Raw genomic sequence first — 19,116 nt, 5'->3', positions numbered from 1 at the left:
AAACCGCAGCTTGCCATACGACCATGCAATAACCGGAGAAAAAGGCTCCCATAAAAAATCTCCAGACGTATTCCGGCCGAGAGATACGACCTCGGAGCATACTCCCAGATGATCAAGGTTCAAAAATGAAGTTGAGTAGGGGAGTAAAGAAGGAAAAAAAAAAGAAACCATGCTGCAATACAGGATTAACACAGACCAATGCACTCCGGGCTCTGCTTCTTCGTGTCCCTCGAGGCATAGAGATGAAGCTAGAGACGATGACCGATAAAGACTGATGTTACAGCGCCTCAATTGCGAACGAGTGGGTGCCCAGTTTGGAGCTGGAGCACAAACATATGCCGATCAGTGGACAGGTGCGGCGCGCCTGGTCCAAGTAGAGCTGCTATGCGGTGGGGTCGACCGATTACTGTTCCATCCACTGTTACCAGAAGATCGGGAGGTGTTGTTCGAGTTGGAATTCTCCCTCTGAAAATTCGACGGCTTACGCGCACGCTGGGTCTGACTGGAGCTGGATGGATTTGTGCTGGCATTCGTGGTGCGCTTAGGTCCTTTTTGACCGGAACTCTTGCGGCTACTATTGCCACGCTTCCTTGCCACAAATTTTGTAACGGGACTAGTCATGTTTCCGAGGCGAACCTTAACCTCAATACCTTCCGCGTTCTGCTCGTAATCAAGAATGTTGAGGATAGGCTTGGTTGTGATGTCCATTGGGCGCTGGAACTTCGAGTTTGGTCGACCGTTGGGTGGGAACCCTGCGGGCGGCTCATGGGAAGCCAGGTGGGGAACCTTCGGCGGCTTCACAATGGGAAGTGATCCGAATTCACGCTCCTCGAGCAGTGCAGCCTCAGCACTCGTACGCGACGTTTTCTCGCTGCTGTTGTCGTCCGAGAAAGTCCTTCTGGGCAGCGAAACGGTGGCAGCAGCCACATTACCACGAACCTCGAGTGGGGCCTTGGAGGAAGCCGCAATGGCCAATGCGCTGGGCTTCACGGGAATAGCCGCTTGGAGTGTGGGCGAATGACCAGAAGCAACAAGTTGGGAGGAATTGCTACCCTTATCAAGAAGACTGTTAAACCTTGCCTGCCATTCGGGATTGAGTGCAAGTGGGCGTGCACCTAAACGGGACCTGGGCATACTAACTGCAGCATCGGCTGAGGTTGTGGATTCAGCAATAGCAGCTGGAGGGAGACGCACTCTTGGAGAAGGCCGAGGCATCTTAACCACTGGATTGGTGCTGTCTCCAGTGAAGGCAGGGTGCTGCTCAGTCTCGGGTGGTGGGGGTGAGTCTGGATCAACGAAAGCCGAGATCGCCTGCACGGCAGGTTCAGTCGGCCTGGGGAAGAATCGAGACGGGCGCGCACCGGCCTGTTGGGACGGACCACTCTGGCCACTGGTCTGCTGTGGAAGGGTCACTTCGATCGTAGCCTTCATGAGGTCGTCCTTAGGCTTCAACTCTGAAAGGCCCTGCGGCAACTCAGGCTTTGTGTCGCCCTTGGGGAAGCGGTGACCAGCGGCGTTGTCATGAAGTGTGGCCTGTACCCTGTTCTTTCGGCTCTGATAGGTTTCCGACATGTCCGGTCTGTAGGCCTCACCACCCATACGGTCGTGCTCTTGTCGTGCTTTTTCGATGTGTGCCCGGTCATCTTGCTTGATGGCTGCAGCGAAGTTGCCCCAGCCTTTATCGATGGGAGGAGCAATAGGACCTGGCTTGTGGCCACCACCGACCTGCGGAGGAGCAGCGTGATCAGGTTTGGAGAACATATTTGATTGAGCGAAGGGCTGTCCCGTAGCCAAGTGAGTCTGTGAGGAAGGCGTGGGCTTTAGCTGAGAGTTTAGGTTCAAAGAGGAACTCTGACTCGGGTTGGGAGGTGATGCGAGATGTTGCGTGCTCGAATGTTGGGCTCTGTAACTCGAATCGAAGATACCGTTTCCAAGTGCTCGGTCTTTTGTTTGTGGTGGACCCCAAACGGTAGACCAAGGTCGAGGTTGTTGAAGTGAAGGTGCAGCCCAGGCCGCCTGGGGAGGTTGGCTTGATTTGAGCACCTGCGCACGTGCCTCGCCCTCTGGTTGTTGCATTTGCGTTTGCGTCTGCGATTGTTCTAGAGGCACCTTATTGTGTCTATTGTCTCGACCGAGGGTATTCGCTGATTGTGCATGAGGTTCAGTGAAGAATTCACCGTTTGGAGGGGTGGCTGCCTTGGAGTGAAGGTCGGCGATCTGTTTGTTAGGTGAAGGACTTGGTTTCGGGACTGCGTCTGCACCCTTCATTGGCTTCCCCGCCGGCATATCGGCCGCATGTTGCTTCTTCACAGGATGAGGCTGGTGAACCTTCATCATGCCATACTGTGCGATTTCACCTTCAGAGGTAGGAACCGGTGGTTTTGGAGGTGAGTGAACGGGAACAGGCACTGCTTTGCCTTTCTGCGGTGATCTCTCTGCAGCTTGTGATGGTGACCTTTCGTTGCCCTTTGCCTTGGTGTCTTCGGTGTGGCCTAGATTTTCGAGTTTCTTACGAAGTCGCTCCTTCCGTTCTGCCTCTTCCTTCTGCTCCTGCTCCAATTGCTTCTGCTTTGCGAGCCTAGCTCTCTCCAACTTCTCCCGCATCAGCCGGTTTTGTACCTCCACGGGATCCTCTGTTTGGACGGCAGGAGCTGGTGCTGTACCATCTTGAGCGCCGAATGAACCCACGGATCCATAAGGCGACGTAGGCTGTGCGATGGATAAATTTGGTGATGACTTTTGTGGTGAGACGAGAGGTTGTTCGGGTACTGCCGGAAAGGCATGGCGAGGTATTGGGCTCAAACCATCGGCACCATTGATTGAGTGTGAGCCACGTCGCTGTACATTTAACGGAGGTAAAGGGATCTCGGGTCCTCGTCTGTCTATTGACAATCGTCGCCCACCACTTCCTCCACTAACATTTGATGACGTGCGTCTTCGGCCCCAGGTTGGTGCGTCTGCGCTTGTTCTTGATGTCTGGAAAGCTGCTGAGGGTTCCGCTGGTCCGTCATGTGCAGGCCGTTGCAGGACCGCAGGTTGATTCCGGTAGCCATCCCTGAAGGAACCACGGCGAGTCTCATTAACAGGCTCGTAGCGCCCGCTGTGAGAATTGTATAACTCCCTGTTACCACGCTCGTCTCTCCAAGATCGATTGAAATCATCCGGAGCAATTTCCTTCGCAGGAGCCGGATGAAATTGTGCTTCGTTTCCATATGTATCTCTTTGAGAAAACCGATGGGGTGGCGGCTGCTGAACAGGTGTATTTATCTGTACCGGGGGTACCTTTTCTACAGGTGGAAGAGTAGCCCATGGTGACTTTATAGGAGTGGGCGCGGAGGGTTTAGCAACCAGCGTAGGTTTTTCAGGTTGTCCTTTGAGGATGAGGCCAGATTTTGTCCCAGTCTGAGTATGTGCACCAGGCTTCAAGATCGTCTTGTTGCCCATTGTTGAGCTTGGTCTTTGCGAGCCTTGTGCGGTTGTGGGTGCGGGGATCGTAGCATCCGTTGAAGGTTCCGGTTTCGCCACGACCTTGGGTACTTCAGGCGGTGGCGGTACAGGTTCCGCTTCCACTGCTGCTACCGTAGATTTAGTTCCATCCATCCACTGAACGGTCTCAGGTGCCCAATCGTCCTCATCATCGTCGATGTCTGCCCACTTCGCCTCTTTTCCGTTGTCATCAGCCTGCAGACGTGTTGCCATGTGAATCCCGTACTGCTGCTTGAGTTCCTCGTCCGTGAATTGCTTCGGCGGCGGTGGAGGTACCGGCTGGTTCTTATTCCATACCTTGCTAGCATCAGGACCTGAGCCTCCTCCGTTGGCATTCGATAGGGACGAGCGAGAGGTAAGATTCCCACTACCTGATTTAGCGACCAATCGAGGTTTTGCAGTGAGTTGTGCAGGGCCATTGGTTTGTCCAGGAACGATTAGCTTCTCGCCAGGTCGCGCGGCGGGGATCGAAACGGCGGACTTCGCAAGAAAGTTCTTGGTGACAGAAACGGATTTAAAAGAAGCAGGCTTCTTTACGGAATTCGATCGCAAATGTCCTCCCAGGAGCTCCTTCGTAGGATCGACACTGCCGGGTCGGCTGATATCAGTATCCGAACCACCGCTGACATCTCCAAGTCCCAGTTGTGAGTTGGCCTCTTCTGACGCAGAATACTCGCCAGAATCACCATTAAGAAGTCGGTCTTTCAAGGTTCCTAGGGCAGAGTCCGCCTAGAAAAAAGAGGTCAGAAATGTTCACGAATCTCTCCACGAGCAAATATCTGCTGATCTTCGCCACTGCACCTGCTACTATCCCAGCCCATAGTATCCCGATCCGACTCACCTTGTCCGATAGCTGCGAGACATCTCCCTTGCTCTCTTCCTTATTTGTCGCGTTCGTGCTCGTGGTAGGTAAAGCTTCTGAGGGTTTCGAGTTGACGTTTGAGGTTGCCGGAGGCGCTTTGCCGTTGCCGGCGGGGGTGCTGGTAGATGTCGCATTATCGTCGATGGGCGAGGGGCCACCCATCGACTGTGCTTCCTTTACCACATCGTGGGTGATCTGCTCTGCCATAACAGTTTTCGGAACTGTAGAGGCAGTGAAAGGGTTGCTGTCAGAACGCTGGGTCTTGTAAAGTGAGGCGTGGCAAGGAACAGCGTCAGTCGGAGCTGACCGATCGTCCTTCATACTCCATATATTGAGAGAGAGGGGCAAGAGAGCGGTTCAAGTACCTAAGGTCAGATAACAGAGATCGCCACGGGGGTTGTAGTACGCGCTTCCGTAGAGAGGTTAACTACGTGTTCCGGAAGCGTGCGCGGCGTGTGCGGAGGTTCGGGTTCGAGAATGGATGCGCTGCTATGGCAGGTGATGAAGTTTCGCGCGCGCGACTGTCGCTAACGGCGGAGGAAACTGTGTTCCGTGAAAGGGGAGAAGGCCTTTGGGGTTGTGGCCGGCGATGAGGTGATGAGTGTTTATGAGGGAGTGTTGTGAACAGCAAAGTCCAGGTTGGACGATATGCGGATTGGCCTGAGGAGAGGCTTGGCAGATGCTTCTTTACACAGTAGTTAGAGTGAGAGAGAGCAAGCAGAGCTGAGGGCAACTTCGAAACACCAGCTAGCCACGTCGCACTCTCCCGTATACTATTGTTATTGTAGTGACTCAATGTTTCCGTGAAAATCACGATGCCATATGTTTGTATTAAATGATCGGTATCTATTAATGGAGACACATTCATCGCACACGTGATCGTTCACTTGTCCTTGTAGTTTGTTATGTAGGTAGTTAGCCGTGAAACTGCAGGCGGTACCGCGAATGACGCCGAAAACGAAAGCGTTACGGAGCGCCATGTTCCACGACTTCGTCACTCATCTGTTCACGAAAATCACTCTCTTCCTCACCTTGAAACGTGCCAATACTGTTACAACAATCTTCATAATTACTGGTAGACGATGAACGTGATATGCTTGATCCCGAAATATATCGCTGGAGGTGTGGAGAAAAGCTGTCCTTTGCTCGGGCCGAAGTCACGTTTCCATCTCCCAATATCAGAAGCACAAACTGTTCAGGACGCGCTCATATGGTTGGCAATACACAATCTCATAGGCAGTGCACAGTCTATAATTTGATCGAAAATGGAGTGGCTAGATCTCTTCTTGGCCTCTACTACACGCTATATTTACATAAGCTGCCTTGCCTGCTCAGGTATTGCCGTGAATCGTCTTATCCGCTTAATGAGCGTTGTTCTTGTGGTGGCCTATTGAAAATCAGTAAAAATTCCAATATTGCCGTAGACCTCACTTACGCAGATGGAAGTAGTAGTTCTGTGCGTAACCAAAAAGGGCGAGGACCGCAATGGCGTGGACGAGAGCTATCATTTGTGAGCTTTTGGACTCCTTTCAGCCGAACAGGATGTTTCCGGGATTACTCACGCATGCCAGATGGGTTCTTGCCGAAGTACTTCTTCTGGTAACGTCCGAGAAGGCCCTTGGCCTCACGCTCGGGAGCTGGGCCTCGGGGAAGCTTCTCGTAAAAGTTCACAACCTTCTGCATACGGACGGCATTGGGGGATGCGCCGATGGCCTTTTTCAGTTGTTAGCCGGTATTTCCAGTGAGAAAATTGTGATGAAGCGGTCCACATGGCTATGATATGCCAGGTGCGCCGAGAGTTATTGGTAGCAGTTTGCGGTCGAGCGGGAGGGGGTTTTCGAAGCTTCCAGGGGCGATGCGATCATCGGAAAGGGGTCTTCGGGAGTTCTTACATTAGGTGAGGCAACCTGTACGATTCAATTAGCATGGTGTGAAGCTGTGTTGGTGGTTGGCAAATGCGTACCTTGGGAGGGATGAGGGTGGAAAGAGCGCGCTTGGTAATAAAGCTCATCTTGACGGCTGCGGTCAAATTAGTATCAATTGAAAGCTCCCGACGGCTTTATTACGATTCGGCGACGAACCTGGACTGGCAAGATGGACGGAGCGGAGATGGACGTGGGGGAGAGTTGATGGAAGAGTTGTTGAAAGCTTCGCCAGTGCGGATCGAACGACTTAGTCAGCAACCTCTCGGCGCCTGCTTTCGCAACAACCTCATCGAACTACACTGGGAGCATACAACCCCTCCAGCAACGCCAACCACGCACAATGTCCGCGCTTCCAAGGTCAATTGGCTCACGCCTCATCCCAGCGACTCTTAGGCCTGTTGCCACCAGGGCCGCAACCCCTCGTTTCCGCACATATGCCACCGACGGTTCGAGCACCGAACCTCCAACGAAGACGAGCCCCAGCGATGCTCCCGCCGTAAGACACACCGAGACGACCAATATTCGAGAGGCAGGCCCTGCCGAGGGTGCCAGTCATCAGCCCGACTACAATGTTGCCGTGGATTACCGAACCTCGTATGTAGCTCTGTTCCACCAGCATGCTAAGTATATGCAGACCTCTGACACCAAGCAGTAACTTCTCCCCGATCCCCAGGCGTGTGATGGACGGAAGCGAGCCAGGCGAGTCTGTCGCCGCTGCTGTTCTCTCTGGCGCCCCGGTCGATCTTCAGGCTAGGACTGTGCGGTAAGTACATATCTTCGTGTATACGAATCATCCAGAGATAGCGCTAAAGGTGTATCGCAGGATCTACCGTCCCACTAAGCCTGCCACTCAGTCTGGCGACTGGCACTCTCATCACTGGTTGATGGATTGGGATCCTCTCCAGAAGGGCTGGCGATGGGAGAACCCATTGATGGGATGGCAATCATCTGCCGATTTCATGAACGGACACAGGATACAGTTCAAGACTAAGGAGGACGCCATTGCATTTGCCAACAAGCAGGGCTACGAATACTTTGTGCAGGAGCCCAACGAGCGCAAATTTGTCCCCAAGGCATATGCCAACAACTTCACGCACAGCCCAAAGAAGCTCAAGATGATCCGAACAAAGTAGAGATATCACCTAAAATTGGATGGGGCAATGGGGTTGCATCGCATGTATATACAAGTCTGAATTGTAACATTTCCTTTCTCGGCGTGAATTTCGATGCAGTGATATCAGGTTGTGAGTTTCGTGCGCTTTCAGCCACCTAGGATACGCCAGCGCTCCAAACGCTCCTGGCTTCTCGCAGGATGAACCTGCACCGACCTTAACAGAGGTTCCTTCCAGACAAATCAAGCAAATCAAACAGCGTAGTTTCCGTTCGCAAAGACGAAATGACCCACGCAAGTAATTAGTCCGCCCACACTTCACATCCACTTCAGTGAAACAGTCATTCGTTACTTACCCTGCTGCCTGCTCTGAACCAAACAAACGCAAAGGCATAAAGCGACTTTCTCCACGTGCATCACGAATAGAGCAGCCCCAGCTTTGCATACACCGACTCTCCATCGTTCGCTGAATCTCCGGTTATCTTCTGCGCTTGTATCACTCATAATCCCACCACCGACAGTCTGCACTAGAAGGATAGACGATCGAGCCAATAGAATGGGTCGGGGCGCATATGATATGATAAGTTGTTTTCTTACCAGCAGAGGCATTCGATTGTTATACCGCTAAGCTGACAAGTGAGGATGTTTACAGCAAAAATCCTCAGGTCACAAAAGATCCCAGCGCACCAGAAGATCATGATGCCATCAAGAAGGAAAATGTATGTATTATTCCCCATGTATACTAATAGTTTCATTTCAACTACTCGTTCATCATGGATGTGGGTAAATTTGGTGATACTAGCTAATGAGCATACCACATGCTAGTCGAACATCCAACAAGACAGTAATAAAGATTCGCGGAAGGAGGAACAGAATGGGAAAAGCGAAAGCGACAGAGCAGTATCGTTTCCTCTGAGACAGTCTTCCTTCATATGTTCATCATACTCATTTGGAAAAATTATAGAGACCAAGCAATGGCATGGATCCAGGTAATGCTGAGCTGCTCCCGAATATTTACGAACCTTCACCTATAGCCAACGAGATGTATCGTCGGTGTCATACTCACACCTGGGACCATGCACAGTTACTATCCCAGGATAACGACAAGCAAGACTCGGAATACTTGAAATCACTGCCCGGCAATTCAGGTGTAAGTATCCATTTCATCTATTCTAGTAACCCGGAATCATTTGTCGTTAAACTCATCAATTCATCATGGAACTTCTATATACAACAAGAAGTATTCTATATACATTAGGAATTATACTTTATGATACGAGTGGAAGAGGAAGGATGAAGTGGGTCAACACGCTGACGTCGCGATATCCAGGTATACCGAACGATACTTCCAAATGGTCCAATAATTCCAATAATTCCAACGGCTCCGCATAACTCGCTCTCATCCCCGCCGTCCGCCGAGCGGAGCGAGGGGGATAATGGAAGGAGGTCATGGCGTCCATGGACGCCGACAGACTGAACCAAAGCTGCGGAGTCGTGGCATGATCGGATGTTGCCATAGGAAAGATGCGCGCAGAACTCCCGAACATATCGACCGTCGATGAGTAAATCCTTTTTATCTCCCATCAGTCTAGAAGGTTATGCAACTGCCGTCATTGGAGACCACTTAAAGCAATGTCTACCAGCAAAAGACGTTATACTTAAATCGGCCGTTAATCGGGTAGAATACGGGGCGGAATTTAAGATTGTCTCAAGTCAGGCCTTCCGCCGTTGAGCAGGTTCTTGATGAGGGAGTTCGTTGAAGTCTGTTAGAAGGGGGGTTTCATGTCAGCCATTATACGGTTTCAGAATCTTAGAGGTGGGTAAGAAACTATGAGAGAGTACAAAACGGGAACATAAGTTTGGAAATTTAATACATGAATCCCCAATCATGATCCGTATGACATGTAATAAAAGCGAGTGAGATGCGTGAAAAGATGAACAGAGATGGAAAAAAACCAAGCGAATGTCTAGGTTGGGTATCTTTTTGCAACGCAAGCGCGACGACTTTCGTTTCCACAAACTTCTCACTCGATCGTTTCAACGCTCGATAGTCATCATGTTCCTCGTCACCCTCTATCCGTTTTGTAATGCAACACAGTGGTGGTACAGTGCTATCAAAAACAAATAATACACAGCGCCAGACAGAGAAACGAGCGATATGTCATGGGTATACGCAAACAACTCCCAAAACATGAGAAAAGAAATAGACAAGAAAGGAAATAAAGAAAACGCAAACAATGGTTCTCCAGCGTTTCTCTCCAATCAACGCATTCATGGAGGAAACCGTGAAAAGAAACGTCCGAAAAGGGTAATTGGGAGTACATGTACCCAATCCCTCTTACCTTGGACGATAGATGACAGCTGACTGATTGTTTGGCAAAGAAAATGAAGAATCTTCTTCATCACTTACAGTCTTGATAGCTGACGCGAGCGGGGTGTAGAAGCGATCTGCGATCTTAGTGTTTCCAGATGCGTTGGGGTGCTCTCCGTCGGTGGTGTCGGTGCTGGTGTTGAAGCCGGTGTTCTGGTCGACGACGATGACGGGCGAGCGCGCGGTCGAGATTCCAGCTGCCCAGCCTGGGATGGCGGCGTTGAGCTGCTGGATGCGGGTAGAGGAGTCACCGAATTTGCCGGGTTGGATTGGGATGAGTTGAGCGACCTGTGTGAATTATTGTTAGCCTTCTTCTTGAACATCTGTTCCTGCAAGTTTATTGCATGGTTCTTCCGGTGATCTGCGAGGCCGTGAAGCAATTCCCCGACGGTTGACAGGTGGTGATCAATGTCCGTCGAAGCTTATTCCCCGGACGGCGATCGCATGCATGCATTTTGAAAAATATTCATGCAAACATAGACACAAGCATGTCGGGAAGATGGACCCTCGACGTGACCACACCACGTGGGGTTTGTGGCACTGCCAGGTACCGGTGCGCGACGTGAACGCCCCCCAACATGTTGGTTGGATCCTTCCATGTGGTAATGTGTCAGATGCCGAATTGGGGGCCATGCCGAGCGCGCCTATTAGATGCTGCGCTTTCTTTTTTTGCTCCCCCATCCAACCCCGTCTTGTATAAAAATGCAAAGGCAATCTTCGCATAAATACCAAGTTGGGAATCGGTAGGGCAATGAGGCTCCCCAAGCCACAATCTTATACTCCGACTCTCCCAAATTGTAACACGGATCAAACGATGATGAAATAGACTTACCAAGATCTTCATGGTGGCCTTGCTTGCGCGCATCTGGCCTACGAGGGCAGTGTAGGCATCGAGAGTCTGCTGAGTCGTCTTGCCCTGGATGATATCGTTGGTGCCCAAGTGCATCATGACAATGTCGGGTTTTGCGGCACTAAGCCAGCCAGGAAGTTGGTTGTTGGCGACGATGCCAGTGGCCTGGAAGCCGGAATGGCCCTCGTGCTCGGCGTCGAAGGGGAAACCGCAGTCTCCACCCTTGACCGAGCCTACGAAGTCGACGTTGGTAATGCCGGAGTTTTGCAATTTACGCCAGAGGTTTGCGCGCCAGCATCCCTGATGGAAGATGTCATGTCAGTGGCTTATTCGAGGATGAGGAAAGAGAAATTCTTTGGAGATGGATTGCAATTGCGTAGTTCGAATGGTCGAGCATGTTCAAAGTGACGTGGCTTCTGGGATGGTCCTTGATGTGTAGAGTTGACGTGTGGTCGAACAATAGACATGTGGGGCCAAACGCATTGCAATCACAAAGTAGGAAATGGCTGAGAATGAATACTTACCGTAACAATTGAAGCTCCAAAAGGCATGACCTTGACAGTGGCAGCGGCAGTTTGTCCAGCGAAGGCGAGAAGCCCAAGGGCAGCAAAAGATGTGATCTTGACCATGGTGATGAATGTGAGGGGGCCGATTTGGAGTGGAGGTGTTTGGAGATGAATGTGCGTGCTTAAGTGACGAGATGATTTTTCTAAAGGAAGATCTGGCGGTTTATATCTTGAAGGAACAGATGGTCCAAATCCAGAAGTTTAACGGCGAAGCTTGACACCAGGAGGAAGGCTATAGCGCTTATGCGTTGGAGGAGTAAAGATAGCCGGGGCGTTGTTCCTTTCGAGGGTAGTTGAGGTTCGTCTGGCCACACAGCCCGAATGACAGTAATCACGGCCCCAGGATGGAACGATGGCAAGTTGTTGGCAACGTCTCAGGTGGATTGACTGAACTGAGGAAGTCAAACGTAGTGGGAAGGTGCAGGGTAATCTGGTGCGATCAGATGGTATAGGGAGTGCCGGCGTAGATATTAAATCCAGGTCAGGTCGGCGCCGTACTCTGTCACCAGGGCTGTTGCACGCACAAAGCGGCTTCCGCCAGCTCCCAGAGCAAGGGCTAGCAATAGATCTAGTCCCTCCATTTTTTTTTAATCGTTCTGGATTTGCATTATGATCCTCGTACATGTCGGTCGTCGGTCAGCTGGGTAGACTACGGCGAGGGTGGGGACATGTACGGCGATATGATACAAGATTGGCCTACGCCAGACACGTTCGAGTTTCCGTGGCCGCCCATCCAACAGCACAGCACAATTTTAGCACGATAGTCCACATAGTGTGCTAAATGAGATCGGGGCAATTGATAGCGCGGGACTGACTGGGGTTAGATTGCACCCAGGGACGCAGAGACGCAGGTGGCTGTGGGAGAGCCCTGGCTCTCGACTTTGGGCCATAGTTGCATTTAGGTCGCCAACACTTAAAAGCCTTAAGGTTAACCTTTTCCCTCGTGATTTACAGTATTAGGGAAGATTGGCGCAGGGATCCAGCCACCTCAAGGAACCACGTCTACATAGGGATGTAGCTCGATCCTGTCGCCAGAAAGCCTCGCCCAAAAAGGGTTATGTGGCGTCCTGCGGCCGTCCAACGCTGGACTAGCGAGGTAAAGCGGTGGACCAAAGGAAGCTCGAATAATAGTTAGGTAGGATGTTAACAGTTAGGGTAAACAGAGGACAAAAAGTACTGGTATGCCTTGTGTGGGAGTTGGTTGGTGGAGAGGAAGAGTAGGGGAAGCTTCCAGGGGAGGGATAAAGATTTAGCGGCCGGGAGATGGTGGTAAGCGACGACTAACCACAAGTAATCCTTCCAAAGAGGGGATGAACTGTTGAACATACGATCTAGATCAATGCAGTACACTGAAAAACATATTGCCTTTGCGGCATGACCTCGTATATGGAATTCGACCCTTCTCAGACCCTTCTTCTTCTTCTCTGGTTTGTGAGATAGCATAGTGGACGTTCAGCTTATGCTTTTGTGCTCTCCACTTCTGCACGGCATTTTTCAGCAACCGTCTGCTGGGATAAATGCCGCAATCACTGTGTACAAACACCCGGAAACAGCAGGCATATTAGGGTAACAATAAGGATGTATGGGATCATGAGAGGATCGTGGCACGCACCCCCGGGACCGCTATGGTGAACCTTACCGTACAGGAACAATTAACCAAAATACGAACGGGAAGCAAGAAGCGTACCCTCACTGCTCAGGTCGAACGAACGACGATCTTTGATCTCTGCGGAGTAACCTCTTCGTCACCCATTTTTGCGGCGCAATAGCGACATGTACTTGTAGAGCGCCCATCTGTCTCTTGCATGTCGCGCGCAAGTGGAGTGGCCTAGCTGCGCTTTGCGTATGTGGCATCAATTGGGCGAGTCAATACAGATGTCAGTCGTGACATTCCCACCAGCGGCGATATGCCAAAGAAGCTTTCCACCATGCAGAAGCGAGGTCGTGCTCCTGAAAAGAAAGGTAACATCTCTGATGATCCTGACGCATCGAAGTTCGTTAGCTCCAATAAGATCTGCATGCATCGCTTGTAGGTATTGTCTACCTATGGGCAGCACAGCAGCCGCTACGTCCTGGACTGTTTTCTAGCCAGCCTCAGTGTGAAGGTCCAGCTGTCAAAAGACACAAGCGTTGAAAGTCGATTTCTCTCCAGGGCAGTCTCGATGATCCGTAGCCAGCCACGAAAAACGAATAACGCCGCACGAAGCCCATAGCCCTACACAGTCCTCCACGACCGACGGCACGGCACGTCCACGTTGTATGTACGACGTAAGAGAAACAGAGGAAGGACGAACGCACTGGTCGTGTCCACGGCCCTAAGTAGCCAACAGCAACTGTGGGATGAAGCACAGCACAGCCAGCAAGCAAGCGATCGAAACAATGGAAGCGAGCTCACACTTGCGATCAGCGCCCGGCGCTACTTGCACTCGTCGCGCGCTGAGGCTGGCTGTGCCTGGCGATGCCGTCTGTTGATCGTCAGTCACACACCAGCTCAAGAACAGATTTTGCATGCGGTCACTGGCTTCATCCACTCTCTTGTTTTGTTTAACAAAAATCACCACGCTCTTTTGACAGGCAAACGCTCTCCCGACCGAAAATGTTAAAGCTTTCCGGAACTATCCCGTCCCGAAAATGATTGTCTATTTTAACACATTATTGTTGATCATAGCGTGTAGAGTCTGGACATGCCTGTACACAGTAGGCTGCCCCGGCGTGCCCGGGGAAAACGCGGTGCACCGTGCCAGGGAGTGCGCAGGCAGGGCCGACTCTTAGTAATTCAGGCCAGGCCCCCAACCATGACGCCGAATCGTGAAGGGGAATAATGGGGACGGGGGACTACCGTTTGGGTGTCGTGGGTGTGTGGGCAGGGTTGGGCGCCAGAGACTACCTACCTCGGAAAAGTGCATCGTCTCCCCAATATTCCCTCTTTACCAACATACAAGTATGACGAAGTTGCATGAACATCTTCATTTCGCGCAGTCGTACTTCGATTCTTGCTCTAGGTTGTTGCCATCACAATTGCGTTTCATCATTTCACCATTTCTCCACCCTTACCGCACCCAAAATGAAGAAATACGATGCTCGAACAAACAGCCTTTCGGCAATAAAAGAGGAGACACCGCTGATCAGCGCTGATCATTTACTAAAATAAATCGGGACTTATCAGTGCATGCAGCATTTGCGATCGAGAGTGACAAGGTTCGATCAACAAGGCGGACGAACCTACATCAGATGATGTTTTATTCATCATAAAATCACAATAGGAAAAAACGCGAGTGGATGCCAGCGCGGCTCCCCGCTCCGCCCCATGAAAGAAAGAGATAGGACCAGCATCATCAACACTGTATGAGGGTGCTGCTGCAGGTGCGGATGGTTTCAAGCGAGGTGTCTTGAAGCTCAGGTCAAGCTTTTTCTGTTTTGCAGATCCTGTGCTGGGACCATGCAGTCTCCTAGACCCTGGGTCCTCCCTCCTGGGATTCAATTCGTGTCACAACCGCGGAAATCAAAACGAGAACGTTGGAAAGTCTTGCAGATTTGTAACACCTGAGCCATTCGATGGTTCTGTCAGGGTTAAAGAAGCTCCCAGCTTGGCTCGGCTGCTTCGTCGAAACTTTGCGCCACTGTGTCAGAGATCGCTTCACGTTACACCAGACTGGTGCTTCAATTGCGCCTTTTCCAAAGCGTGTCAGGCAATGAATGGAGTCAATCTTCATTCCCCTCGAAATGAGCAGATATCCGTAATCTTCACCATTCAACTAACCATCTTTATAGGGATTAGCCTATGATAGATTTTGAGATATGTAAATGTGAAGACGTGGAAAGCAACAGAATAAACATAAAATGAAGTATAGCTACGAACGATATTTCCAACCCCCTGAATTTAGATCGCACTCTTCAGTAACTAGATACCCATCGTCTCGCTATCTTGCTAGGAACACCTAGACACTCATCTTATTCGGATCCTCAGCCTGTCGCCCTTGAAGGCTAAGGATTTCTCTCTCGGCCTCAGTCCGACCCTCTTCAGGCAGATACTTGCAGATGATAGGAATGGCAATCGCCAGCAGCATGCCAAAGCCAGTGAAGGCACCCGTCGTTGCGAATCCCGTAATGAACTTCGGCCCATCCTTAGCAGGCCAAAGGTGGCTACCATATACAGCGGAGAGGTTGCCAACCGAGTTCACGAACGCGACCACGACCGCACGCTTTTCGGCGGGGAGAGCGATGACTTCGGACGCCCAGGTGAGGATTAAAGGCAGAGCCGTGTATAGGCCAGCGATATAGAAGCACAACATGGTGTAGAGCACGACGGGGTGAGAGACAGCGATGCAGACGATCGTGCAGACGAAACTGAGGCCGAAGCAGCCGGCAACGTGCCAGCGACGGTCGCCCGTTCGGTCCGCGGTGAAAGACAAGACGATCAGGAAGACGGCGCCGACCATCCAGATGGGAATCGTCATGTACTGCGCCGTGACAGAGGTGTATCCCATCTGGCGAACGATGGTCGGGATGAAGTATGAAATGGTGCAAGAACCGAGGTTCATGACGAAGAGTAGGGTGAAGATGTAGGTCCTGGGGTCAGCGAAGGCTGCCTTGACGGCTTGCCAATGCGTGAGCTTGACGGTGTGGGCGGATGCGTTGGTTCGACGGTCGTGCATCATGCGGACGACGGCAAGTTGCCTCTCTTCCAGCGAGAATCGGGTGGTGGTTTCGGGGAAGTCGAGCAGGATGAACTTGAAGATCACGGCGAATCCAACAGTGCAGACACCCTCGATCAGGTACAGCCAGCGCCAGCCACGCATGCCTCGCACACCCTCCATGTTTCCGGTAATGGCACCAGCGAGTAGGCCACTCAAGGCGCCAGAGAATACGGAAGCCGTGAAAAAGATGGAAAATCGTTTGCCTGCACAGTATCGTGTTAGCGATTTCGACTTCGACACCGTTGTGGTTTATGGCTATCCAACATACCAATTTCTGCTTTCTTGTACCAGCAGGTCATGAGGAACAAGACTCCAGGGAAGAATCCAGCTTCAATACATCCAAGGAAGAACCGCAGAACGAGCATGTGCTGGTAGGTTTTCACGACACTTCCCAACGAGCAGACCGTACCCCAGACAATCATAAGACCGAGGAGATAGTATGACGGGCGTGCCCTGGTCAAAAGGAGGTTGGAAGGTACCTCACAGATGAGATATCCGATGAAGAAAATACCGAGCAGCAACGCATATTCTGGTCCACCAGTTAGTATATCGAATCTACAGAATCGCGTCCCACCCAAAGTATGAACTGGAAGATTGAAACTTACGAGAATCAGTGAGTTTCAAATCAGCCCCCATACCGGCCACTCTAGCATTTCCCTATAAGTCGCCTGTCAGAAAAGTCCGGTGTAGAATGTATGCACTCGCAAGGCTTATGGGTTCCAACTTACGATGTTCTGTCTGTCAATATACGCCAGAATGTACATGAACCATAAGGTCGGCATCATGAACAGATCGAGCTTTCGAACCAGTCGCTTCTCAGCGTCCGTGTTGGGGACGTAGGTTTGCAAAGCGCTCTCTAGCTCCAGTACATGGTCTGGCAATTCCACTGCGTCGCCGACGATATCAGAACGAGCGGGCGCGCTCTCCACAGCTTTGATTTCTGCCATCTTTGCGTCTGATAGAGTAGTCGATTGCATGGTAGTAGCAGACAGTGGTTAGTTGATGATCGACTCTTTATGGTAAGGAGACAAGATGATGCTGTGCAGTCTTGGAGGAGGTTGAAGCCTTCTTATAGATCAGAAGTCGTGGCTGATATGTGCCGAGATAGCAGTTGTATCTGGTCCGCCCTCTAGCACTTAGACCTTCTGTTATCTTTCCAGGACACGATTCGGAATGGGAGCTATGATACTACGATTCGAGTGTTGCTCAGGAACGAAACGAAGGTGTATGCAGGCTCCACGTGATACCTGGAGATACCAGATACCCATTATCTGAAGAGTGCAGGCCCGTTCCCCGCTCCCCAGGTTTGTTATCTGAGATACTAACTACGATCCACTTCAATTCGGTCATGCTCCCTGGCCATTAGCTTTGTTTTCGGACCGTTCTGATTTGGTGGCGTCCGGATCCTTTTTGTGGGACCGGCATTTCATCGACGTTGCCGGTCCATAGCCGGCAACCTCTAATAGTTGGAGACGGTAACATTGTCGAGGAACAACACGGCAGGATATCATTATCCTAATCTTTGTTGGGAACCGGTAAAGGGGAGAACACTCATTAGTTCCGTCATTAGAAAAGGCTCGTTGATAATTGAATTGAAGAAGGCCGGGAAGATGCATTCGTTAAACACTTTGCCGGTGCTTAGCTCTCAATTTCGAGGTATGCGGATCACGTGATTAGAGTTACAGACAAATAGTCTGCCCCTTACAGCGATACATCTAAGTGGGACCGGATGAATGTTAGGACAAATATTGGGAATTGGGCAGGTAGCATGCCGGATATCAGGTTGAAAGTATCATGTAAACTGATTTTCAGGACGATGTCGCTGATATGGACCAAGAAGAAATGCCGATTTATGGAGATGAATTGAGTTGAGCTGGTTCTATATACTGCACAACTACCAGCTCCAACTAGAAACTCATGTGAGATAACGCAGTCGTGGTATTCAAAATTAATTCGCTGCTAGATAGTAATTACTCCTTTCTTTGCCATACTATCTTCTCAGCCATGACCGACTCCTCTCGCCATGTATATCGCATTGCTTCTATCCCAGGAGATGGGATTGGGATAGAAGTGACAGAAGCAGCTTTGGAAGTTCTCAAAGCAGCTGTTCAGAAGTCTGGAAAGTACACTATCGAAGCGACACATATTCCATGGGGCACTGCTTTCTACAAAGAAACGGGGTCTTATCTACCCGACGACTTTCGATCGACCCTTAAAAGCTATGATGCAATTCTCTTCGGCGCAGTAGGTGCACCAGGTATGATTCTCCTGACTTTCCTACATCGGGACTTATTCGCTATCCGTACCATTCGCTAAGGCCAATGGCATTGCTAGACGTCCCTGATCACATCTCCCTCTGGGAACTGCTCTTAAAAATGCGAGGGCCCATGCAGCTCTACGCCAATGTCAGACCAATTCGCTGCTTCACCAAGCCCAGGCTAGATGCGGAGCCCGCACATCTCGACTGGCTGCTTGTGCGAGAAAACAGCGAGGGCGAGTACTCGGGCCACGGTGGACGTTCCCATGTCGACCAGAACTGGGAAGTCGCCACAGACACAAACGTCTACACCCGGCACGGCATCCGTCGTATAATGAAATTCGCCTTCGAGGCTGCGAGTAAGCGGCCCCGCAAGCACCTGACTGTCGTCAGCAAGTCGAATGCTCTACGATACGGCCTTGTCCTGTGGGACGAGGTGGCGAAGGAGACTGCGAAGGACTTCCCGGATGTCACGTGGGATAAGGAATTGGTGGACGCAATGACTATCCGCATGGTGCAGAAGCCCTGGACTATCGATACGGTGGTGGGTACGAACCTTCACATTGACATTTTGTCGGATCTCGCCGCTGCTCTTGCGGGCTCTATTGGAATAGCACCGTCTGCAAACTTAGACCCCGAACGTCAGAATCCGTCTCTATTTGAGCCTGTACACGGAAGTGCGTTTGATATTATGGGGAAAGGTATTGCTAATCCTATCGGCGCCATCTGGGCGGCGGCAAATATGCTCGAGTGGCTTGGTGAACAAGAGTCAGCCGACGCCATCTTGAATGCTATCGCACATGTGTGCAATGAGAAGAAGGTGACTGCCGATATGGGAGGAGATCTGAATACTAAACAAGCTGCGGCTGCTATATGTGAACAACTTCTGAAATGAAGGAATTCAAAGATCATGTTTGAGGGGTGTTTAGAAGAATCAAAAACTTATCTGTACTTGGTTAGAATCTGTACTGAAGGAACAAGTCATTATAGT

At 50.9% G+C, this 19,116-nt stretch overlaps 6 protein-coding genes across 6 annotated transcripts; 2 read left to right on the top strand and 4 right to left on the bottom strand.

The window, feature by feature from the left end:
- Nucleotides 1–187: 187 nt before the first annotated feature.
- Nucleotides 188–4,913, bottom strand: BU24DRAFT_129549 (uncharacterized protein). Its single transcript, XM_033521002.1, has 3 exons — nt 4,714–4,913; nt 4,328–4,569; nt 188–4,215 (listed from the first exon to the last, which is right to left on the bottom strand). The coding sequence occupies exons 2-3, from the start codon at nt 4,553–4,555 to the stop codon at nt 343–345; spliced, it is 4,101 nt and encodes a 1,366-aa protein (XP_033388263.1). The 5' UTR covers nt 4,556–4,569; nt 4,714–4,913; the 3' UTR covers nt 188–342.
- Nucleotides 4,914–5,357: 444 nt separating this feature from the next.
- Nucleotides 5,358–6,468, bottom strand: BU24DRAFT_448308 (uncharacterized protein). The gene is made up of 6 exons (XM_033530877.1): nt 6,430–6,468; nt 6,312–6,367; nt 6,241–6,255; nt 5,911–6,061; nt 5,784–5,849; nt 5,358–5,735 (listed from the first exon to the last, which is right to left on the bottom strand). The coding sequence occupies exons 2-6, from the start codon at nt 6,357–6,359 to the stop codon at nt 5,710–5,712; spliced, it is 306 nt and encodes a 101-aa protein (XP_033388262.1). The 5' UTR covers nt 6,360–6,367; nt 6,430–6,468; the 3' UTR covers nt 5,358–5,709.
- Nucleotides 6,469–6,613: 145 nt separating this feature from the next.
- BU24DRAFT_448307 (uncharacterized protein) lies at nt 6,614–7,664 on the top strand (the record flags this gene model as incomplete). Its single annotated transcript, XM_033530876.1, has 3 exons — nt 6,614–6,867; nt 6,926–7,036; nt 7,097–7,664. 3 exons carry the CDS (start codon nt 6,614–6,616, stop codon nt 7,404–7,406), a joined length of 675 nt encoding a protein of 224 aa, XP_033388261.1. The 3' UTR covers nt 7,407–7,664.
- A 1,681-nt stretch (nt 7,665–9,345) lies between these two features.
- BU24DRAFT_129470 (carbohydrate esterase family 3 protein) lies at nt 9,346–11,513 on the bottom strand. The gene is made up of 4 exons (XM_033521001.1): nt 11,130–11,513; nt 10,588–10,905; nt 9,795–10,043; nt 9,346–9,749 (listed from the first exon to the last, which is right to left on the bottom strand). Exons 1-4 carry the CDS (start codon nt 11,232–11,234, stop codon nt 9,723–9,725), a joined length of 699 nt encoding a protein of 232 aa, XP_033388260.1. The 5' UTR covers nt 11,235–11,513; the 3' UTR covers nt 9,346–9,722.
- A 3,596-nt stretch (nt 11,514–15,109) lies between these two features.
- BU24DRAFT_459541 (allantoate permease) lies at nt 15,110–16,815 on the bottom strand (the record flags this gene model as incomplete). Its single annotated transcript, XM_033531738.1, has 4 exons — nt 15,110–16,071; nt 16,137–16,397; nt 16,474–16,525; nt 16,597–16,815. The coding sequence occupies 4 exons, from the start codon at nt 16,813–16,815 to the stop codon at nt 15,110–15,112; spliced, it is 1,494 nt and encodes a 497-aa protein (XP_033388259.1).
- Nucleotides 16,816–17,872: 1,057 nt separating this feature from the next.
- On the top strand, nt 17,873–19,020 carry BU24DRAFT_489774 (isocitrate/isopropylmalate dehydrogenase; the record flags this gene model as incomplete). The annotated part of the gene is made up of 2 exons (XM_033533661.1): nt 17,873–18,125; nt 18,203–19,020. 2 exons carry the CDS (start codon nt 17,873–17,875, stop codon nt 19,018–19,020), a joined length of 1,071 nt encoding a protein of 356 aa, XP_033388258.1.
- Nucleotides 19,021–19,116: the final 96 nt, after the last annotated feature.

The sequence above is a fragment of the Aaosphaeria arxii genome (genome assembly GCF_010015735.1).
Source record: "Aaosphaeria arxii CBS 175.79 unplaced genomic scaffold BU24scaffold_2, whole genome shotgun sequence".
Lineage (NCBI taxonomy): Eukaryota > Fungi > Ascomycota > Dothideomycetes > Pleosporales > Aaosphaeria > Aaosphaeria arxii.
The sequence above is the reverse complement of the archived record's forward strand: the minus strand, read 5'-3'. Positions and strand labels throughout refer to the sequence as shown.